The sequence below is a fragment of the Ctenopharyngodon idella genome, chromosome 15, assembly GCF_019924925.1.
Source record: "Ctenopharyngodon idella isolate HZGC_01 chromosome 15, HZGC01, whole genome shotgun sequence".
Lineage (NCBI taxonomy): Eukaryota > Metazoa > Chordata > Actinopteri > Cypriniformes > Xenocyprididae > Ctenopharyngodon > Ctenopharyngodon idella.
This window is the reverse complement of record NC_067234.1, coordinates 571321-593745: the sequence shown is the minus strand read 5'-3', so window position 1 is coordinate 593745 and position 22425 is coordinate 571321. Positions and strand designations below refer to the sequence as shown.

At 38.2% G+C, this 22425-nt stretch overlaps 2 protein-coding genes across 6 annotated transcripts in view; one reads left to right on the top strand and one right to left on the bottom strand.

Annotated features, from left to right (window-relative positions):
* LOC127494949 (nucleoprotein TPR-like) overlaps window positions 1-15149 on the top strand; it is a 25106-nt gene extending 9957 nt beyond the window's left edge. Inside the window, exons 21-51 of one of the 3 annotated variants that reach the window (XM_051861201.1) lie at window positions 47-215; window positions 302-474; window positions 556-708; window positions 807-923; window positions 1026-1229; window positions 2409-2599; window positions 2710-2857; window positions 3147-3284; window positions 3538-3669; window positions 3841-3971; window positions 4063-4273; window positions 4379-4525; window positions 5739-5928; window positions 6581-6777; window positions 8565-8638; window positions 8731-8921; window positions 9011-9259; window positions 9535-9692; window positions 10355-10435; window positions 10533-10733; window positions 10805-10942; window positions 11413-11503; window positions 11708-11895; window positions 12023-12094; window positions 12185-12276; window positions 12364-12473; window positions 13770-13868; window positions 13967-14126; window positions 14216-14325; window positions 14459-14554; window positions 14888-15149. In XM_051861201.1, coding sequence (XP_051717161.1) covers window positions 47-215; window positions 302-474; window positions 556-708; window positions 807-923; window positions 1026-1229; window positions 2409-2599; window positions 2710-2857; window positions 3147-3284; window positions 3538-3669; window positions 3841-3971; window positions 4063-4273; window positions 4379-4525; window positions 5739-5928; window positions 6581-6777; window positions 8565-8638; window positions 8731-8921; window positions 9011-9259; window positions 9535-9692; window positions 10355-10435; window positions 10533-10733; window positions 10805-10942; window positions 11413-11503; window positions 11708-11895; window positions 12023-12094; window positions 12185-12276; window positions 12364-12473; window positions 13770-13868; window positions 13967-14126; window positions 14216-14325; window positions 14459-14554; window positions 14888-14946 — 4470 coding nt within the window. In that variant the 3' untranslated portion in view covers window positions 14947-15149. Of the gene's footprint in view, window positions 1-46; window positions 216-301; window positions 475-555; window positions 709-806; window positions 924-1025; window positions 1230-2408; window positions 2600-2709; window positions 2858-3146; window positions 3285-3537; window positions 3670-3840; window positions 3972-4062; window positions 4274-4378; window positions 4526-5729; window positions 5929-6580; window positions 6778-8564; window positions 8639-8730; window positions 8922-9010; window positions 9260-9534; window positions 9693-10354; window positions 10436-10532; window positions 10734-10804; window positions 10943-11412; window positions 11504-11707; window positions 11896-12022; window positions 12095-12184; window positions 12277-12363; window positions 12474-13769; window positions 13869-13966; window positions 14127-14215; window positions 14326-14458; window positions 14555-14887 lie in introns of all 3 variants that reach the window. The other 2 variants (XM_051861200.1, XM_051861199.1) reach the window with 2 other exon arrangements.
* Window positions 15125-22425, bottom strand: LOC127494951 (proteoglycan 4-like). Of its 3 annotated transcripts, none has more exons than XM_051861204.1 (14): window positions 22372-22425; window positions 21104-21215; window positions 20901-21017; window positions 20209-20322; window positions 19947-20000; window positions 19346-19411; window positions 18697-18810; window positions 17279-17536; window positions 16943-17029; window positions 16715-16854; window positions 16475-16631; window positions 16282-16389; window positions 15498-15626; window positions 15125-15288 (listed from the first exon to the last, which is right to left on the bottom strand). In XM_051861204.1, exons 2-14 carry the CDS (start codon window positions 21174-21176, stop codon window positions 15182-15184), a joined length of 1524 nt encoding a protein of 507 aa, XP_051717164.1. In that variant the 5' UTR covers window positions 21177-21215; window positions 22372-22425; the 3' UTR covers window positions 15125-15181. The 3 variants fall into 3 exon arrangements, with proteins under 3 accessions (XP_051717164.1, XP_051717165.1, XP_051717163.1); XM_051861205.1 differs by having other exon boundaries at window positions 17342-17536; window positions 22345-22423; XM_051861203.1 differs by having other exon boundaries at window positions 22345-22422.

Here is a 22425-nt window from a genome sequence, read left to right as displayed (position 1 = left end):
ACCTAAGAGACTTGTTGGAATAATATGTCTCATTTCTATTGGCTAGGCTCAGCTGCTGGAGGTTAAGAAGCAGTTGGAGGCACAGACAGCACTACATCAGAAAACTAAAGAGCTGCTAAGAACTGCTGAACAGCAGGCCACCTCCATGAGACAGCAACTGAACAACGACAACCTTGGCACAGCACCTAAACAGCCTGTCAGGACGTTACCCAGAGGTAAACATAGAAATTAGAGAATGTAGTAGTGAGTGTCATATAATTTCCAGTGCTGTAAAAGACAGTATTGTTTCTGTTATGTGCAGTTTCAGCTCCTGGCGTTCCTCAGCAGGAGGTAGATGAGCTCCAAGCACGTCTACAGCAGGCTGAAGAACAGAACTCTGACCTGAAGGAGCGTTTGAAGAATACCACCACCAATGTAGAACAGTACAGATCCATGGTGCTCAGCTTGGAGGAGTCTGTAAACAAAGAGAAGCAGGTAATAATCTGCTTAAACCTGTTCAATTGATTTGTCCCAAGTAGCCACAGTACTAAAATTTGTCCTGTTTTTCACTTCTAGTTGGCTGAGCAGGTACGGACCTCCATTGACAGCCAGCTGAAAACTGCACGGGAGTTGAACCAGCAGCTGGAAGCCCGGCTGCTGGAAGCAGAGAAGGAAAAGCTGGAGCTTCAGGAGGAGAAGATGAAAGCTGTAGAGAGTGTTGAAGAACGGGTAAGGAATGCACACGGATGGCACGTCAATATTTTTTGTAGCTGTTCTCTATAGGAAATTTATGAAGATTGAAATTCCTTCTTTTGGCTGCACAACAGGTGAAGGAACTGAAGAGGAGCGTGACGGACATGCAGACAGAGCTGCAGGATGCCCTGCAGAGAGCTGCGGCAGCAGTGGCCCAGGAGCAGAGAGCCACACAGGATAGCAAACTACAGGTGGGCGTGACACTCCTGGATCAAGTCAGGATTGTTTCTTCACACAGCTACCCACTGATTTTCTTGGATGTTTACTCACCTGTGTCTTATTTCTGGCCCAAGGCTAAGCTGGCTGCAGAGGCTCAGAATAAATATGAGCGAGAGCTCATGCTGCACGCTGCGGATGTGGAAGCCCTTCAGACAGCCAAGAAACAGGGACAGTTGTCAGCGCAGAACCTGAAGCAGCTAGAGGATAAGGCTCAGAAAGCTGCATCTGAACTGCATCAGGGTCGCACAAACTGGGAACACCAAGAGAAGAGACTGAGGGTGAGGTCTTGTGGTTTGCAAAGGTAGAAGAATATGAAAACGAACCAGCTGATGCAAAATTATGTTAGAGAGTCTCACAGGCCATTATGAATGAAATACTATGTTTAGGGGCTGAGCACCCATGGTGCATAGGCACCTACTGTATCCGTTGATAAGAAGTGTTCTTATTATTCTACTTCCTCCTTCCGTTCTCAAGTCTATGGCAGCCCATAGAACTGCTTGTGGGAAAGCTATGAAATTTAGCGCACAGATAGAGGAGACGTTGGAGATGTTGGTCATTTTGAATTTTGGTGTAAAATGCTTTATTTTATGAACACATTAGCGTATCGTTACAAAACCTCTGTGTGTGTGTTATCCGATTCCGGACCATACCCTGAAGGTACTCTGAAGTTTCAGAACAGTGCCAACTAGTGTTCAAAATTTATGGAAAAAGAAAAAAATAATAATCCTTGAGTCATTCTGAGAACAATTATACCAATTATGCCATATTTGGTCAAAATTGATGTCCGTAAGCATTTAAATCACATTACTAGTGATTGATTGTATTTTTTTTTTTTTTTTTTTTAAAGATGTTTTGACTGAACACGTCTAAAAATGTCTTAAATTACTCATTGCTTCAGTTGGTCTGATGCTCCCAGACATGCCTTGTATAACTCATCATGCCATTTTTGTGCTTGACCCCTTAATTGCTGCTTTCGGCTGTATTTAGCCTTGACTTTATATGCATGAATAATCATTGCAGTGTTTGGTAAACCGCTGAAGTGAATTCTTGGTCATTTATTTAAAGGGATAGTCAAAATAAAAAAGAAAATTGTCATAATTTACTCACCTTCATGTTGTTTCCAAACCTGCATGCATTTATTTTTCCTGCTGAACACAAAAGATTATATTTTGAAGAATGTTGATAACCAGACAGTTTCAGTTCCCTTTGACTTCAATTGTATTATTTGTCCATACAATAGAAGTCAATGGGATCTGAAACTATTTAGTTATCAACAAAATAGTTTATTTAGTTTCTTCAAAATATATTTTTTTTGTGTTACACAGAAGAAAGTAAGTCACACAGGTTTAGGATGACGTGTAAATGATGATAGAATTTTAATTTTTGGGTGGACTATCCTTTGTAGAGCTATTAACTTGGTTGAATAGCTCCTATATTTCCTATATTTTTCTCCTCAGGAAGAACTTTCTAAAGAGCAGAAGAGAGCTGAGGAGCTGCAGAAGCAGAACACCATGCTCCATGAGCAGATGGAGAACCTGAGCAGCAAGATAACTGCCTCCACCCAGCAGCAGACCGCTAAAGAGAGCAGTCTGAACATCTCTCTGAACGAGGAGGGCAAATCTCATGAGCAGATCCTGGACATCCTCAGGTAAAGCCCCTTGGCAATGTGACCCCTTTGAACCATGGTATGCTGTTAAAATGCCTTAAAGCATTATACAAGAAAGGGATAGTAATGATGAGGCCTCTCATTCCCAACAGGTTTGTACGGCGGGAGAAGGAGATTGCTGAGACCCGGTTGGAAGTGGCGGAGGTGGAGACCCTGCGCTATAAACAGCGCATGGAGTACCTAGAGGGAGAGCTGAAGGAACTACAGGACAGCCTAAATGCAGAGAGAGAAAAGCTACAGGTCCTAAAAAGTGTTTTTAAACAGTTTTCCCAAACATTCTCTCCATCTGCTATTGGTTGGACAAACAGATAGTCCCATTAGAGACTCATGCCATTGGTTGAGCCAATGTTATTTTCCCACAGTCTTTATTTTTTTGTTATTTAGTTGTTGCTGCATATTTATTTGGCTCAAGAGAAAGCCTTTAACATCAAAGAAAGTTAACACTTCACCTAACTTGATCTAATTTTGAAAAAAACAACAACAACAACAAAAAAAATACGCTGCAATTAGTTAACATCTTGACCTACAGGTGACAACAAAGACCTTGACACAGCAGGAAGACATGATGAAGCGGATGGAGAGTATGAGTGCTCTGACCGAGACCAACAAGATGCTGAAGAATGAGAAGAACAGACTGGAGCATGAACTACAGCAGACTAAGGCCAAGGCAAGACCTTAAGATCACACTGTGTACATCACACATTAAGACCATTTCCTGCCTTATTCATTAGCTAAAGTGATCATCATCTGCCTTTTATAGGTATTTTAAAATAATGTAATTTCAGGAAACAAGGTAATTGGAATTAGCTTAACTATAGGTTTTAATATAGAAGTTGATTGTGTAATTACTGGTATATCTGTGTATATTGTATATTTGCTTAAATGACTTATCAGATTTTGATTGTCATGTCATGTTGTAGATACGTAAGCTGGAAGCAGATATCAAGCCCCTACTGGACTCCAATGCTGAGCTGAGTGAGAAGAGTGGCATGTTGCAGGCTGAGAAGAAACTCCTGGAGGACGATGTCAAGCGTTTGAAGGCCCGCACACAGGTCTCTGGATCTCACTACTCATGCATGAAGTTTTGTACATTGCATGAAACATGTAGAATATTTTATTAAATACCTGTGTGTTAGGTCAGTTTTATTCAGTCAAACATGACTAAACTTGACTGGTGTTGTGGTTCTCAGTATCTAACTCTGTGCATTTCATTGGTTGTGCAGCAACTGCTGAGTCAGCAGAAGGACACCGATCAGGAGGAAAGTAAGAAACTGAATTCTGAGAGAGAGGCCCATCTCAAACGCATCCAGCAGCTCACAGAGGAGACGGGGAAGCTCAAGAATGAGGTGGCCAGGTCAGTGTGCAGTTTGATTAGATTATAACTTTTTAAAATGTGCGTGCGTTTGTTTTAACGGAGTTGTCTTCATTCTCTACCTACCAAACAGGAGCCAAGCTTCAATCACTACAGCTCAGAGCCAGGTGCAGAACCTGCAGGATAGCCTTGGGAAGGTCACTACTGAAAGGGATAGTCTGAAGAAGGAGCTGGAGGCAAAGACCCTGGACATCCAGGAGAAACTCAAAACTATCACGCAGGTCAAGAAAATAGGCCGTCGCTACAAAACCCAGTTCGAAGAGCTCAAAGAACAGCATGATAAGGTACCACCAGAACATATGGTTATCATTTTTTATTTAATTTTTTTTTTCAATCCAATTTAACCATTGAAAATGTCTTGAATTAATCTGAGTCCATCTCTCTGACAGATGGTGGCAGAGGCTGCTTCTAAGCCAGCACAGGAGCAGGAAGACCGTCAGGCCTCGGTGCAGGAGATTCAGAACCTGAAGAGTTCATTGAGTCAGGCGCAGAACAGATCCTCAGAGCTGGAAACTCAGCTGGAAAGCATACAGAAGGTACTTATTTAAGGCTTAGTGTGCTGCTCTGACAATTGAGTCTAAAAAAAAAAAGTTTATAAAGACATTCTTCTGAAGAGACAGTCTTCTGAAGAGACATTTAATTTAGGAAAATTAATTTAGGATTTTATGCATATATAAACATTAATGCACTTACATATAGCATATCAAATATGGTAAACGGAAGCTTAACCATACTCTACCCCAAGAGCAAACCTCATTGATTCTCGCGTCTCTAGCAAGCATGTTTGAGCTTCTGTTTTCCATGTGCTCTTTGTATGTGTAATTATCAATATTTATATGTGAATTAAAAGCCTAAATTAAATGTTTCATTTTTGGGTGAACTAACTTTTTAAGTCTGCATTAGATTAAAATCTTTATTGAAACCCTCCAACGTACAAATCAAACAATTAATGGGTTAGTTCACCCAGAAATTAAAATTCTGTTAAGTATTCACCCTCATGTCATTCCAAACCCGTAAGACCTTTGTTCATCTTCAGAATACAAATTAAGATATTTTTGATTAAATCCAAGAGCTCTCTGACCCCTCCATAAACAGTAATTTAATTACCACTTTCAAGGCCTAGAAATACGCACAAGGCGACGAGAATACTTTTTGTGCGCCACTTTGAACCACTGTAGTCTATTTTAATAAAAATATCTTAATTTGTGCTCCGAAGATGAACGAAGGCCTTATGGGTTTGGAACGACATGAGGGTGAGTAATTAATGACAGAATTTTTATTTTTGGTTGAACCAACACTTTAAAGCTTCCGCACAATGATTACTTTTACAGACCCACATTGTATAATCCCTCAGTTCACTGGGACGTCCAGTGCTGTAAAAGTACACAGTATACAATTACAAACACTGCCATTGTGGGTTTCTCTGGTTTGGCTCATGTTATAAAATGGTAATAAAACCATTTAATCCAGGAAGTGAGAGAGTAATGCAGTGTTGTTTGTTCATTAACTTTTGAGACGGTGAAGTGTGAAGTTAGTTTGATGGAGTGAGACGACAAATGTTTTTGTTGGTCTATAGTAGCCTTTGTGGAAAAGAGTTTGAGTAGGACGGTGTTCTTGCATCCTCCTTTATTGTTGCTTATGAAGTGCGTGGTCACTTCATAAAAGTGATGAGGTGAACAAACTCAATGAGTCTGCCAGCGGCGTATTCAAAAACATATATGTGGTGATGTTTGGGTGCAGACGGTGCAGGAGCGTGAAGTGGAGGTGAAGAGCCTGCAGGAGCAGTTGGCACAGGTGCAGCCAGAGCTCAACCGTCTGAGAGCAGAGCTACAGGAGAAGGGTAACCTGGAGGAGCAGCTCCGACAGCAGATCGCTGATAAAGAAGAGAAGACCAAGAAAGCTTTCATGGGTGCCAAGCAGAAGATCAACCAGCTCAACAGTTAGTAAACCAGAACACATGACAAGCACATTAATACTACAGAGATTTTAACAAAGCAGTTTAGTCCATCTAGCAAATCATGACTGTTATTTACAAGACAAAGATCCATTTTTGGCATTTACAGATCCATTTCTGTAGCAGTATGTGACTGTTTAAATTGAAATAATGCTTTTTGTGGGAACAAATTAAATCAAAAATTTACGCAATTTTTATTTTTAAAATCAACTTTAAGAATAAAGGGCTGTTGGTCTTTTGATACATCCTACTTTAGCTTCCTGTTTTGGATGGCACACTACCATTCAAAAGGGCAATAATGTTACTTGAGCACCAGTCAGCATATTAGAATCATTTCTAAAGGATCATGTGATGTGGAGAACTGGAGTTATGATGCTGAAAATTCAGCTTTGCCATCACAGGAATAAAATACATTTTAAAATATATTAAAATAGAAAACAATTTTAAAAACATTTTTTTAGTATAAAAACAGTTTTTACTATATTTTCTATCAACTAAATGCAGCTTTGGTGTGCATAACAGAAACTTTCAGACACCAAACTTTGTACAATATAAAGATCCCTTGGTTTGACAAGCACAATTTTAGGTACAATAGAAGTCTCTATTTTAAATTAAAATGTGCATGTTTGTGTTTTAGGTGTAAAGGAGCAGCTGGTGAAAGAGAATGAGGAGCTGAAGCAGCAGAGAGAGGAGCTGGAGGTGAGGATGAGTGCACTCAAGTCACAGTATGAAGGCCGTTTGAGCCGACAGGAGAGAGAGCTGAGAGAACTCCGTGAGCAACAGGAGAGACACGGAGAACAGAGAGATGAAGCTCAGGAGCCAGGCCAGAGCAAGGTACAGTATCACAAACATTGCACTCACTGCCCATGTTTACTCTGACAGATATATGTAGAAATAGTAAGTAAGTAAAGTAAGTAAATTTTATTTAGATAGCACATTTAAACACAGCAAAGCTGATCAAAGTGCTGAACAGAGTATAGATAACAATAACACAATACAAAAATTTGATTAAAACGCCTGGGAGAAAAGAGCCTCTTCAGCCTCTTCTTAAATTATAATAGAAGGTGCAAGGCGAATATCCAGTGGCAACTGATTCCATAAGCAAGGGGCCACAACTGGAAAAAACTCTGTTGCCCTTGGTTTTTAAACGTGATCGAGGGACATACAAGAGATACCGATCAGAAGACCTTAAGGATCTGCTGGATGAATGTGGAATAAGAAGATATTTTAGATAAGAGGGGGCTTGATCATTAAGATCAAACAACAAAATTTTAAACTGGATCCTTAAATGGACTGGGAGCCAATGGAGCGATACTAAGATTGGGGTGACATGGTCAAATTTCTTTGCTCTGGTTAACATCTGGTTAACAACAGCTTGCAGCTGCATTTTGAACCATCTGGAGGTGAGCAATGGATGACTGAGGAAGACCCAAATACAATTTAGTTGCAATAATCTAAACGCGATGTGATAAAAGCACGAATGACCTTCTCCAAATCTTGAAAAGACAAAAATGATTTAAAGGTCCCCTATTATGCCCATTTTTTTTTAAGATGTAATTTAAGTCTCAGGTGTCCCCAGAATGTGTCTGTGAAGTTTCAGCTTAAAATACCTCACAGATCATTTATAAATCCATGTTGTAAATACCTATTTCTGATTACAGTCAAAAAAAAGGAGTGGGTGGATTTTTATCATTGTGGGGTGGTTGTTCACACACTGCTAACACACATTTATATCCAAACACCTTGTAAAAGTGGATTTAGCATAATAGGTGACCTTTAAGTTTAGAAATAGTCTGTAATTGATAAAAACTATTCTTAATAACCAAATATATTTGCTTGGTTAAGCATAATTCTGAGTCCAAGATGATACCAAGGTTCCTAACCTGAGAAGAAATTGAGGGGAAATGATTGCCAAGTTCATTAATGGGCTCATTTCTCAATCTCGAGGGACCAAAAACAATTTCAGTTTTGTTTTCATTTATTTGGAGAAAGTGTTTTTTTTTTTTTTTTTTTAAACCGTTTCTTGACATCATCAAGACAGTCCAACAACGATTGAATGGAATCGGCAGCTTTCAATGGTATATACAACTGGGTATCATCAGCCTATAAATGAAACGAAACATTGTGCCCTCTAATAATATTCCCTAATGGACGCATATATAAATTAAAGAGGAGCGGGCCCAAGATGGAGCCCTGAGGTACACCACTAATAATAGGAGTTGAAGAGGAGGAAAATTTGCCCAATGATACAGAAAGGGGCCTGTCTCTAAGATATGAAGTGAACCACTGTAAGGCGGTACCCTTGATATTAATCAAATGCTCTAAACACCAAAGAAGTACATCATGATCTACAGTATCAAAGGCTCTAGTAGCATCAAAACAGCATTTTTACCAGCATCAACTGCAAGTAAAATATCATTAGATACCTTTAACAAAGCAGACTCTGTGCTATGATTAGCAGATAATACTGTGTAAATGTCTTTATTTTATTTTATTTGTTGGTTTTTAGCTATTATGTTGTATGTATCTGACAAGAAACATCCTGGGCTTTATTTATGAGTTAAAGAATTTAGGTAAAGTATTTGTCCTTTATTGATCAACGTACTTGTGATCTTTTCCAGGTTCAAGAAGCACAGAGGTCATCAGATCCTCGACAGATCACTCTCAAACCCACACCTACTACTGACAGGGGAAGGTAATGCTCCATTTAGAGCTGAAATTCAAGAGGATGCATCTCTCATTCCAGTGATGTTCAATATTGTCTTTTGACATTTCATCTATTAACAGTGCCAGTACATCCGAGCCGCCCACTGCTAACATCAAGCCCACACCAGTTGCTGCCACCCCCAGCAAGCCTTCGCCAATTGCAGGGAGCAAGTCCACCCCGAGGGCAAGCATTCGCCCAATGGTAACACCCGCTCCTGTAACCACGCCCACAGCCACAGTCATGCCCACCACACAGGTCGAAACACAGGAAGGTATGGCTCGAGGTCAGGCTTCATGAAATCTGATATGATTTTTTTTATTAATGCATAATTTGTAAATTGTCAATGGTTTGTCCCATCAGCTCTGCAGTCCATAGAGGGTCCACTGGAGCATGTGACTGTCTTTGGCAGCACCAGTGGCTCAGTGCGCTCCACCAGCCCTAACATACAGACCACGCAGCCAATCCTCAGCCTGCAGCAGAACCAAGCCACCGCTTTTGTCCAGCCCACTCAGCAGCAGGCCAGTCAGGAACCAGCAACCACCATTATGGAGGCAGTACATAGCTCACAGATGGAGAGGCCGTCCACTTCCACTGCTGTCTTTGGTACAGGTACAAAGAACCATGATATTTCAAGTCAACATTTATTTACTTTCATACATCATTGCTTTTTGGCCTTGGTCAGAAATAATGTTAACTAGTAACTAAATAATAAGAGCCAAAATGGTAAGTGTGATATTATAAATATTTGATTTGGTAAATATTAACATTATTATTTTACATCTTTCACACATTTTCTCAGAACTTTGCCACTGACCCCCTAGAATCCCCCCACCTCCTCTTTATTAATATGAGGTTTCCCTCCTAACATACCGTTCTTCTGTCAGTGTCAGCAACAGCTGGCTCATCTGTGCCCAAGCGAGTGCGAGAGGAAGAGCAGGAGAGCTCCACTGAGGTGTCCGACACCACACAGGACGACCCGACCCACCCACCCATCAATAAGAAGATCCGCATCATAAGAAGAGTGGGCCTGGAGGTGAGCAGTGTATGTACCTGTCACTTGACACCTTGTGGAAGTTACTTGTGTTATTTATCAAGAAATTTGTCAGACTGATAAAAACTGATTGTGAGACAGATCATTAACACCTTTCTTTTGCATTCTGATCAGTTTTGACCCAGAAAAGAGATATATAATTAAAAACAATCCATGATTTTTAATAGGGAAACAATACTTTGGGAATTTAAGATGGAGTTTTATTCAGTTTTATTCATAAGAAAAAAAAAATTGTACATTGCAACATTTATTGTGTTATGGGCCAATTTTCACCTAAATATCCACTGAGGCTTTGCACATGATGTTATTAAAGACTTTTTTTTTTTTTTTTTTTTTTTTTTTTTTTAGTTTTAAATATTTATTATGACTGTTATGAAAAGTGGAAAAAAAAGTTATGACGGTTTTAGAAGATGACATTCCACCGTCGTGTCACATGTCATCACTTTTAGAATGCATTAGGAGGAAAACAAAATCTGCTCATTCATTTTTTTTAATCCAATACACTGGTCACACTGTATGTTGCTTGCAGCCAGCAATGGCAATCTGAATTTAATCACCAGTCTCTGCAAACTTGCTTGTGTAGTTGTAGTGCATTGGCCAATGAAAATGGACTCTTTACATTTATACGTCATCCCACAATGCTCTTTTTGCAGGATGCTTCAGGTACTGAGGAGAGTAATGATGCTATGGGTGAAGCTTCAGGAGAAGTCCAGCAGCCTTCTGATGCCAGTGAGGTACCTGCCATTTATCTCTTAGTAACAGTAGAACTGTAAACGTTCATCCCAACATTGAACAACCAGTGTACTGATCATATCTGTTCATCGCTCACAGGAAGCATATCCCGTGTTAGCAGAGGGAGATGAAGAATCTTTGTCTCAGTCTGTCCCAATGGATCAGGTGAGTGAGTCCCAACCATCCGAGTCTCAGATCAGCGGACAGGACTCATCCGAGGAGTATAAGCATGACGTCATCATCATAGAGACAGATAGTGGCACTGAGGAGGAAGAGGAGGAGCAGGAGGGGCCTGGACAGGTCAGTGTGTGTCTCAGAGAAGCAGAAACTATGTAATTAGCAACATGTATTAACCTTCCTTCTTCCTGCAGTATGAAGATGATGATGATGATGCTGAAGATGATGAAGATGAAGATGGTGATGGAGGGATGGCAGAAGCAGCAGAGGAGAGTAATGAAGGCAGTGGGAGTGCAGATGCCAATGAGGCCTATGAGGGGGATGAGGCAGAGGTGACGCCTACTTTTACATTCAAGTTGCTTTACTGTTGTTTGCTAGTAGATTATCCTAATTTACTTCAGTAACTAACTGTATATTTGAGAATCTTTTATTCTTCTAGTGATAGGGCTGCAAGATAAATAGCAAATTAACATGAAATTGTGCTTAAACCAATTTATGAACCTCTTGTCCAACAAAAGACATTTAATAACATGTTTTTACTCCAAACTCACTTCATAACATCAGTTGAGTATTTGAAAACATCCTTCTGTGAGATAATGTGGCTTCTTACACAGAATAAGGCACACAACACATTTTATAGTATTCCATACAGAGATTGGCTATGTCAATTAGCATGGAAGTATAAATATACTTTATCATGCAGCGTTTGCCAAATTTCGATTAATTGTGCAGCCCTATCTAGTGAGTTTAACTGTATTTAGCATGCTATGGTGGTTTGATATGGTTTTTGGTGTGTTGGCAGGGTGGTGGGGCAGCTGATCCAGGAATTGACAATGAAGAGAGTCAAGAAGCATCTGGGTCAATCCAGAAGCAAGCGGACTCTCAGAGCAGTGGTACAAAATCACACACACAATACATTTTTCATGTGATGTTATGTCAGGACATAGGATCAGCACATATTAAACAGATTCTTAAATTTGTAATCCCACAGTTGCATAACCCTTTTTTTTTTTTTTTCTATGAAAGTGTAGAATATGGCCCTTTAAGTATAAGTGACAGTTTATCAGAATTTGAATAACTTTCCTCTGTGTTCACAGGTGAAGCTAGTGTCAGCACCTTGGAGGCCTTCCCTACTGAGCCTGTGAGAGAGCACCAGCCAGTCCCCAGCACCACCACCTCCTGCTTGGGCCCACGGCTGCCCCAATCCCCTCGGAGACCACATCACACCCCACCCCCACGTCTCAACATCCACCCCATCCCTGAGCTTGGACCTCCCATCATGCAGGTATGGATGACAAACCATTACAACAAATATAAGAGTTTTGATTAGTTTTTTTTGGTCACTACATAATTTCCGTACTTCCATTTCTTTTATTAAATAATTTTGGTAACTCTACTATTCTTTTCCACAGAGGCAGCCAGGACAGAGCAGACGGCCCTCAATGAGTCGTGCACCCCAGCTCACGCCTGGAATCGGAAGCATGGTGAGTGAACTTTGTACGTAAAACCAGTGTAAACATTCTGCGTCTTTAGGGCTTCTGAGTTTCTGACCATCAGTATTTTGGTTCCTACAGCAACACTTCTTTGATGATGATGACAGAATGGTTCCAAGTACTCCCACCCTTGTTGTGCCACACCGCACAGACGGCTTTGCAGAGGCCATTCAGTGAGTCACAGCAGCTTTTCACTCTTTTATTGCAAGAAGGGACACATCATTAAACGCCTCATTTAATGATGCATCTCTCCATCTCAGTTCCCCTCAGGTGGCCGGAGTTCCTCGTTTCCGTTTCGGCCCTCCTGAGGACATGATGCCTCAGGCTAGCTCCTCTCATTCTGACTTGAGCCATCTGGCCACACATGGAGGTGAGCACCAGCACGACACAGTAATGATGCTTTCACCTTGTTTCGAAATGACCTCGATTACAAGATGACAACCTGGTGATTCTGTTTTAGAGCCTTTCATGTCCTTTGGTCTCAAGCATTAGTTTCTGTGGAAACTCTGAACAATATTTTTACAGTATTTATTAATATTATATTATTTTTATTTATTAATACACTATCGTTCAAAAGTTTGGGGTCTATAAGATTTTTGATTGTATTTGAAAGAAGGCTCTTATGCTCACCAAGGCTACATTTATTTGATCGAAAATACAGTTAAAATATTACAATTTAAAATGTTTTCTATTTTAAAATATTTTAAAACTTAATTTATTCTTGTGATAGCAAAGCTGAATTTTCAGCATCATTACTCCAGTCTTCAGTGGCACATAATCCTTCAGAAATCATTCTAATATGCTGATTTGGTGCTCAAACATTTATTATCATTGTTGAAAACAGTTTTGCTGCTTAATATTTTGTGGAAACTGATACTTTTTCTTTTTGGAACTGATTCTTTAATAGAAAGTTCAAAAGCACAGAATTTATTTGAAGTAGAAGTCTTATGTAACATTATAAATGTCTTTACTGTCACTTTTCAAATCGTACTGACCCCAAACTTTTGAGCACTAGTGTACATTTTAACATTGAATAGGTTATACACCATTTTTTAATGCATTGTAATCTAGCATGTGTGAATTATGAACAGTATAATTATAAATTAAATTAAACCATGATCAATAAATGCTGTAAAGTGTCATATTTTAATATTATGCATATATTACATTATACATATGTCATTATTAGTGTTTTTAAAGATATTCAATGATTGTTAGATTATGGCAAAAGCAATTTAAATGTTAAAAAAGGGAAAATGAGAATGCAAAATTAAATGTTCAATGTCATTAGATACAATTAATTAAATAATCTTTAATATCATCTGGTGTACAATATGCATCTCTAGTTAACAGAACCATACAGTAAAATGTTACCACTGCTACCAGCATGTTACCATAATGCTAAATAAATCATATATTGCTTTAATGAAAGCAAAACATTCGGTTTTCTTGAGTTTTTACATGGTGTCAAATGGAATAAGTCGGAGCTTTCATAAAATTAAGAGTTTCCAACTTGAAAATTTGAATGTATTTTTTACTAGTTAGATATTTAGTAATTGTGATAGTTCTGCTAAGTACTATAATTGATGTGACTGCAGTGTAAGACCCTGCATTCTTACTGTAATGTGGGCCACGTAAAAATTAAGAGGCTGTCTGTCTTCTGCAGGGTTAGGCATGTATGAAAGTCCTCTCTTCCTGCCCGCTCACGATGAAGAATCTGGAGGCAGGAGTGTCCCCACCACCCCTCTACAAGTGGCTGCTCCAGGTGAGCAGCTGGGGAAGTCAGGTTATGATTGTTTGGTTGATATATGACTGTTAAGTCAAACCTAACTGTTCTCCTCCTACTTTCATTTGTCTGGACAGTGACAGTGTTCACAGAGAGTCACCCCTCTGATGTGTCGGAGACAGCCTCTCAGTCGGTTCCCATGGTGAGCACGTCCACCGGCAGTCTTACCACACCAGGGGAAGCTGTCCCGGGAGATGATGGAGATGATGTCTTTGTGGCCGAGGCTGAGAGTGAAGGGTGGGCACTCACGACAGTTTATTGGTTTACCTCTGAACGTTTCAGTTTTTTTTCAGTGGAGTTGTAGTAATTGTGTTATCTGTGTACAGGGCGAGTAGTGAGGCGTGTCTAGAGGGCCAGTCGGAGCTGGAGTCCACTCAGCCGCTCGATGATGCCAGCCTGCCCTCCACTAGTCAAGAGCCCACATCCAGCTCCGCAGGTACACACCATTTCATACTCGCATCTTTCAGTTTTTTTTTTTGTTTGTTTTTTAACATTGTCCTTGTTACATGTAGTTACTATAGTGTTAAAAAAAAAAAAAAAAAAAAAAAAACCTTTTCTTGTCTTTTTAGATACCAGCACTAGCACCAGTACTGGTCAGGCCAAGCCTGCAAGCCGACTCCTTCCTCAGCACCAGCTGCCCCGGAGGAGCCAGCTCATCAGGAGAGGTTAGGACCCCATTACTCACTCATCTGTCTCTCGTACATTCACCCTCTTACTCGTACACTCTATATCATTACTCACACTCTCTCACATATAGTAACACCACACAGACTGGATTTTTAAAGCTTTTCTTATTTTATTGAAGCAAAGGTTAATTGAAATGTATACAGAAGCTTTTTATTTGTCAGGACATTAATCAACAGTTTGTATAAAATTGGATTTTTGGATGTTTATGTAGAATTTGTTTTAAGAAGGAATGTAATTTATAAAAATTCTATAAAATCTTCACTTAGTTTAAAGAGTGACATCCAATGTGGTATCTCAATGTTATCCTGCAGGTATTGATTTTCCTCGTGGAGGCCGGGGTCGAGGACTCAACAGAGGCACTCCCATCTAAACCCAGCGTCTGCCCAGCAGAAACTCAGATTACACGCCCATGAACGACTCTACAAAGCACCCAGAATCAGCCTACTGCTGTTTTACTTTGGTTAATGTTTTGTTTCAATGTTGGTTAGATTTGTTGTTTTATATTTTGTGAGTAATCATCCTGACTCTGTTCAGAAGTTTTGCTAATAAATGGAGAATCTTTCTCGCCATGCAGCTGCTGGTGGTGGTTGTTTAGTGCTGGTTTTTCAGGCACAGTTGAGCCACTTGCTGATGTCATTCTGCTGAGAGGAATGGCTGACAGGGGCTGACAAAGCAGGCAGCTCACCGCTAATCTTGATGTTGAAGACCTTAGCTGTAAATTACAGAGATTGTGTTATTACATAAATAATGATTAATGTATTGATTCAAAGAAACTGAGATATGACTGAAGTGCTGTAAAGCACTGAGATGAGACTTAATCAGTAACGTATTGTAAATTTTAATCTTCTCACAAACTGCGTCAGCTTCTAAACACACAGTTAATACTTTTTGTCTGTTGCAAGATAAAATATTGTCACTCACGCCAAGAGAGAACGAAGTAATCAAAACCATCAGACTTCTTGGGGTTGGGCATGGACATGGCTGATGTCACAGGGGTCGGGAAGCCCTTCATTTTGAGTTTGATGTTGATCTCCCCTGACAACTGGATCTCTGTCAAATGAGATATATTAAATGACTTTTGAGGTTGTATTTTGTTTGCAGTGTTGTCATAAACTAAAACTAATAGTATAAAAAATCATATTAATTAAAATAAATCTGAAATTAAACTTAAATGTAAATAAAATTAGAAATGTTGTCTATGCAACTAACTAAAATAAAACAAGTTTAAGCTTAAGTACTACTTTTTTAAAATAGAAATATTTAAAAAACAAATACAAATTACAAAGGGCACATGTAATGACTGAATTTAACTTTTATATTTTCAGTTTAAAGTAAATACTATAGTAGAATATAAATAATACTAAAATAACACTGTTCAGTTGCTATTATGAGTTTTTTTCCATCTGTTGAACACAAAAGAAGATATTTTAAAGAATGTTGGTAACCGGACAGTTAACGGCACTCATTGACTTCCATAGTATTTTTTTTTTTCCCTACTATGGAAGTTAATGGGTGCCGTCAACTGTCTGGTTACCAACATTCTTTAAAATATCTTCTTTTGTATTCAACAGAAGAAAGAAACTCATACAGGTTTGGAACAACTTGAGGGTGAGTAAGTAATGACAAAATTTTCATTTGAGTGTACTATCCCTTTAAGACAATTGACTTCAAATACCTCAATTTAGCATTAAAATATTCAGAGCACCTGCTTGTCTGGCACGGCGGATCTTGGCGTAGACTGAATTTTTGGATCTCTTTCCACTGCAAGTTGGTCCACTTCCAGGTGGATAAAAGAATTTCTGAATTGTACCTCCTGATTAGAAAATTCAAATTATGATTTATATTCTCATTTTAGTTATCTCTAATGATGCTTATCAAACATAAGAGGTCAAGAGCACCTTTCTTGAAGAAGTATACAGACTCTGGCTTCTTTCTGGTGGCTGGGACTGGCAGAGCAGCAGTGATCCCCCCGGTGAGCCCACCAAAGTCCTGGGACACCGATCTGGGATATCCAGGCTCTTTAACACCATTCTCAAAACTCCAGTAGTTGTCACCCTTAGTGAAGGAACATGTACAACTCAGTGTTTTTTTAAGGGTTGAAAACACATTTAGTGACTCTTTTCTGTGTTCTTCAGTACCTTAATGATGTAGGTCTTGCCCTGGCAGTTGCAGCGTGTGAAGGCCGTGTCAATGGGAGACGGGATGCCCAGTTCTTCAGTGATTCTACGAGCAGGACCGACCCTCTTGGTCTTGGGGTTCAGCAGCCAAAAGAAGTGACCTGAGATGGAAAGCACTTTGCTTAATTAGTGTCTTTAGAAAAAAAAAATTGCACAATATGCAACAGAATATATATATAGAAATTTTACCTCTGAAAACTATGACGGTGCCGTTGAAGAGAGCTGCCATTGCATCGATGACAAGGCCACTGCAGAGATCAGGGTCTGAGTTTGCATCTTAAAAAACAGATTAATGGTTTAAATATATTCAGATTTAATTTATTTTAATTAACTGATATACAACCAGAAGTATATAACATGAAAGAGTGACAGTATAATTTATAAGCTAATATAAATTATGCCATAATAAACAAAAAAAACATGTAAAACAAATGTAATACTGAAAACAACTAATTTCAAATTGTTTTCATATATCAGTGTTAATTTCAGGCATGTAAACAAATTCATAAGTATTAAGTAAAATACCAGCTCCTGCGGGGCTGCTGGTTGCCATGGCCTGGGCGATGTCTACAAGAGTGCTGGGTCTACCTGAACCAGAGGCAGGTCCGCTGGATGGCCCGTCACCTTGTTCGCTGATTGAGAGGGAGACCTGCACAGGGAGGGTTAGGGGATTCCCAGAGGAAGGACCCCCTGCCTGTAGTGGCCCAGCTGAAGGAGCGGGACCGGATTCTGGCAGAAGGAACCCGGATGGCAGAGGGAACCCAGATGGGTTGGAACCAATACCTGTGAGGGCATATATGTAGATTAGTTAATATTGTGATTATCAAATCAGGGCCGAGGAATCAGGCCCCCACCCCACACACACACACTGTGGGATAACATTGTTTTAAAAAATGTATTAAAAAAATACATTAGTTACATGCACAAAATTAGAGACATTGTGTGGTCTGTTTTTTTAGCATGTTTCATTCATCCGATGTGCCAACTCTCCATCTGTCTCTCATCATGGAAACATTTTCTGAGGATTCTGATCACTTTATAGCTTCTCAGGACGTTTACTATTACAATCACATGAGCAAATGACATCTCTCTCATAATTGTGCCTCTAAGCACTCGGGCCATTCATAGACATACATTGATACATGGTCATGGATGACAAATCATGTAAATAAATAAAATCCTTAAAAAATTATGTAAAAATTATTATTTGTTGTTTTCAAAATAGCCTTTATGTATAGAGAGGTCATAAGTTTACACACACCTTGCATAACTTGCAAAATGTTATTAATTAAAAAAAAAAAAGTGGGATAGTATATTGCTTGTTTTTAAGTTGTACTGCCTTGAATAAGCTATTTTACATAACAGATATTTACATAGTCCACAAGACAAAATAATAGCTGAATTTCCACAAAAGAACCATTCCCTTGATTTGTAATACTGTGTGTTGTTACCTGGATGATCACCGTTTGTAGGATTTATAATAGTTGTGATAGTTAAACAGCCCACTGTCTTCAGAAAAATCTTTTACTAACTCTTTCCAACAGTGACTGCTGAAATCCAACTGAGATCCAAGGGAATCACAATTACAAAGGACAAAACTCTTACAAAATGTGTAAATATTCATTGATGCTCAAGAAGTTTTTGATCATCCAGGTAATGATGCACATAAAAATCAAGTATATGTAAACTTGTATGTAAACTTTCTTTTTTGAATTGAATCAAAAACCTATGAATTACGAATTGAATCAAGTCTAACCAACCATTGGGAGATAATGTGCTGCCCCACCAAGTTTCTGAAATGCCTCCCTAGTCATGCAATCCTAGAACCAGGCCTGATGTAAATGTCTGCCAATTTGAATTAGTTGTCTCCTTCCCATTTAAAGTATATTTATTTTTAATTTTAATAATTTAATTTGTTTTAAGCAAGCACATTAAGCTGTTACCTGGTATGTCAGAGGGTGTCAGAGAAGCATGGAGGCCGATGTCCTGGGGCAAAGGGCCACCAGCAGGAAGTGATTGAACTTCAGATGGAGCCATAAAGTTATTTAGTCTAGTCCCTGACAAAAAAAAATACATATACATAATGTGACAGTTAATACATTTATGATATTACAAATGTTACAGACTATTTAAAATAAATGCTGTTCTTTTGAACTTTCTTTTTATTAAAGAATCCTGAAAAAATGTTTCCACAAGAATATTAAGCAGCACAACTGATTTCAACTTTGATAATAATATGAAATGTTTCTTGAGCAGCAAAATGGCATATTAGAATGATTTTCTGAAGGATCATGTGACACTGAAGGCTGGAGTAATGATGCTGGAAATTCTGCTCAGGAAAAAAGTACATTTTAAAATATTTTAAAATAGAAAACAGTTATTTAATTTGTAATGATATCTCATAATATTACTGTTTTTACTGTATTTTTGATCAAATAAATTCAGCACTGGCAAACATAAGAGACTTCTTTCAAAAAAAAAAAAAATTGAAAAATCTTACGTTTGCGTGTGTATGTATAAAATATATGTAATAAAGGCACTGAACACCAGTAATACATGTAAGTCTGCTTCCAATCTGCTTTCTGAACTTACCATCTCTCATGAGATCTGGGCTTTGCTGAGCTGCGAGACATGCTGCCATACACTCCTCAGTATAATCTAAAAAAACAGAACATAAAAATACACTTTGTCATTATCTAATCTGAAGTTAATATAAAATGAGAGCTGGGCCCACTATTGGTGATCTTGTCCGTATTGCTGTTGTATAAACCAGTGTCGTTCACTAATATGCCTTGTTTTATCTTCTGGACCCAACGTTTGTGTGAGTGAACAAATCTCAATAACCCATTTGTTCTGTATTTCTCATTAGATTGGGCTGGTTTGAATCCTGTTCAGTTACCTGGAGTCTGTCTTTGCGATTTATCTCCACAGATTAAATTTACCTGTACCTTCCTCCTCACTCTTGCTGTCTGAAGGCTTCTTGGGGGCTCTGAGGGGCTTCAGATCAGGCATCTTTGGTGTTTTAGTCTTGGGAGGGACTGAAGACAATTTTGGCTTTATGTCTAACATGTTGCAGCTTAAGGGAATGACCTTTTCCTGAGTTTACGGCATATACAGCCATTCAGCTCTAAAGCGGTCCCTCGAGCTGATAAAAAGGTCACAATCATACAAAAAATAAACAATAAAATAGTACCTGTTGGTTTGTTTGGTTTTGAGCTTCTTGCAGCTTGCAAATTGGTAAAAGCATCTGATGAAAACAAAAATAAAGTCAAAACTAAAATAAAACTGGTCAGTGCAGATGTTATATACATTTTCAAAATATTCATGCCATTTCTGACAGTTTGAATGAATGTAATCTTAGGTAGCATATAGTCAAGTAATGTTAGGTAGTGTTTTTTATACTGGGGGTCACTGGGTCTGTAAAACCCCTGTCCTAGTGTAAAGAAGAAGCATACCACACTGTCGGCTGTAGTCAGGACAGCATGTGTTGTGCAGCACGCAGTCTGAATCGCACTCACACTGTCTCCCGCGGCGGAACGGCTCACCACAGCGACCCCTGCAGGAGTCACCTGCCAATTACACACAACAATTTTAACCCTGTAAAACTGAGTTGTTTTTTCCTTTTCGAATATGAGCTCCATATTCTCACTATATCGTATATTGGCCATTAATTTGGCCATAAAAATGCAAAACACATAATCGAAATTCTTCATAATTCTTTTACATTTTTTTCTAAAGGTTCAAATTGTTCAATTAAAAAAAAAAATCTGATAATGTCAGAATATGTTCAGGATTTACATCATTAATTTATTAAATTAATTAAAGAAAATATTTGGTGAGGGTTTAAAAATGAAGAAACTCATATAAACGACGTTGCCTATTAGTCAAAATGAATAAATAAAAATTAAAAAAAGAAAGAAAAGCAAAACACAACACAAGGAAAAACAAACTCAAGCATAGCCTCAGGCTACATTTGAACGCCTTTAAAGGTGTTAAAAAGCATCCCAGCATCCATTTCTAATTTTATATCATTTTGAATATTGTACTATTCAGCTTTAAAAAATAAATAAATTATTAGCCTAATAAAAAAATAAATAAAATAAAAAAAAAGAGTAGCAACTTTATTGTGAGGCGATGAGGGTCTTACTGGCGGTGCAGACGTCATCAAAATCCTTGCAGCATTCGCCGTGGACAAAACAGTTGTAGTCACAGTTACAGATTTGTCCGCGTGTGAACGGCTCGCCACATCTGCCCACACAGCTGCCTACACACAACAACACAAGCTGCAATTAACCAGACGTCACCAGAACCAAGATGGACCGATCCAGAAAGGATGCGGTCGCGACTCACCTTGAGCAGCACATAGTGGCAGGAGAACACAGGCCAGTGCCAGGAGAGACGAAACCAGAGCGGGTCCAGTCATGGTAACCGTCAATAGAGCAGTGCACACTGATAAAAACACCTACAAAAGTTTGGAAGCATTACAATTTTTGAATGTTTTTAAAAGAAGTCTCTTACGTTCACCAAGGCTGCATTTATTTGTTCAAAAAATACAGTAAAAACTGTAATATTGCGAAATATTATTATAAATCAAAGGGTTACATTTTATTTTAAAGTATCAGTATTACAGTGTAATTATACATTTAAGTACTGAGTAATAATAATTAACTACATGTACTTACTATAGGTTTAGGGTGAGGGTTTGGTTTAGGGTTAATTGCATGTAATTGTGCATTTCTAGTTATTACCACAGTAACTACATGTAAAATGTGTAACAATGACATTGTAAAATAGTGTTACCATTAAAAGAACTGTTTTCTATTTGAATATATTTTAAAATGTATTATATTCCTGTGATGAATTTTCATTTATTATTATCAATGCTGAAAACAGTTGTGCTGATTAACATTTTTGTGGAAATAGTGATTCTTTGATGAATAAAAAGTTCAATGAACAGCATTTATTACAATTATTTAGTAAATTTATTAAAGCATTTATTAAATAGAAACCTTTTGTAACATTATACATGTCTTTACTGGCACTTTTGATCAATTTAATGCATCCTTGATGAATAATATTAATTTCTCTCTTTTTTTAATCTTACCAAATGTTTGATTAATATTATTGTTTCCACTAAAATGTTAAGTAGCAAAAACGGTTTTCAACATTTTATATAATAAATAATAATAATATACAGTAATAAGCATTTCTCAAGCAGCAAATCAGCATATTAGAATGATTTCTGAAGGGTCATGTGACAGTGAAGACTGGAGTAATGATGCTGAAAATTCATCAGGAATAAATTACGTTTTAAAATATTTTCACGTAGAAAACAGTTATTTTAAATTCTAATAATATTTTACAATATTACTGTTTTTACCGTATTTTTTTATTAAATAAATGCAGCCTTAGTGAGCATAAGTAACTTCTTTCAAAAACATAAAAAGTTACCATTTCAAGTCAATTTAACATGAAGAAATCATGTTTGAATGAGAAACCTGATACATGGTGTTAAATCAAAACGAATTGTTTGAAAATAAAGTGAACATTATGAGAATTATTTCTTTGAGTGTGTGCAGAGAAAGACTTACCGAAAAGAAGCGTCTTTGCGAACTCACCTTGTTCTGTCCTTGGGCACTTCTGTCTCTTTTATATTGTATGGCAGCTGGATT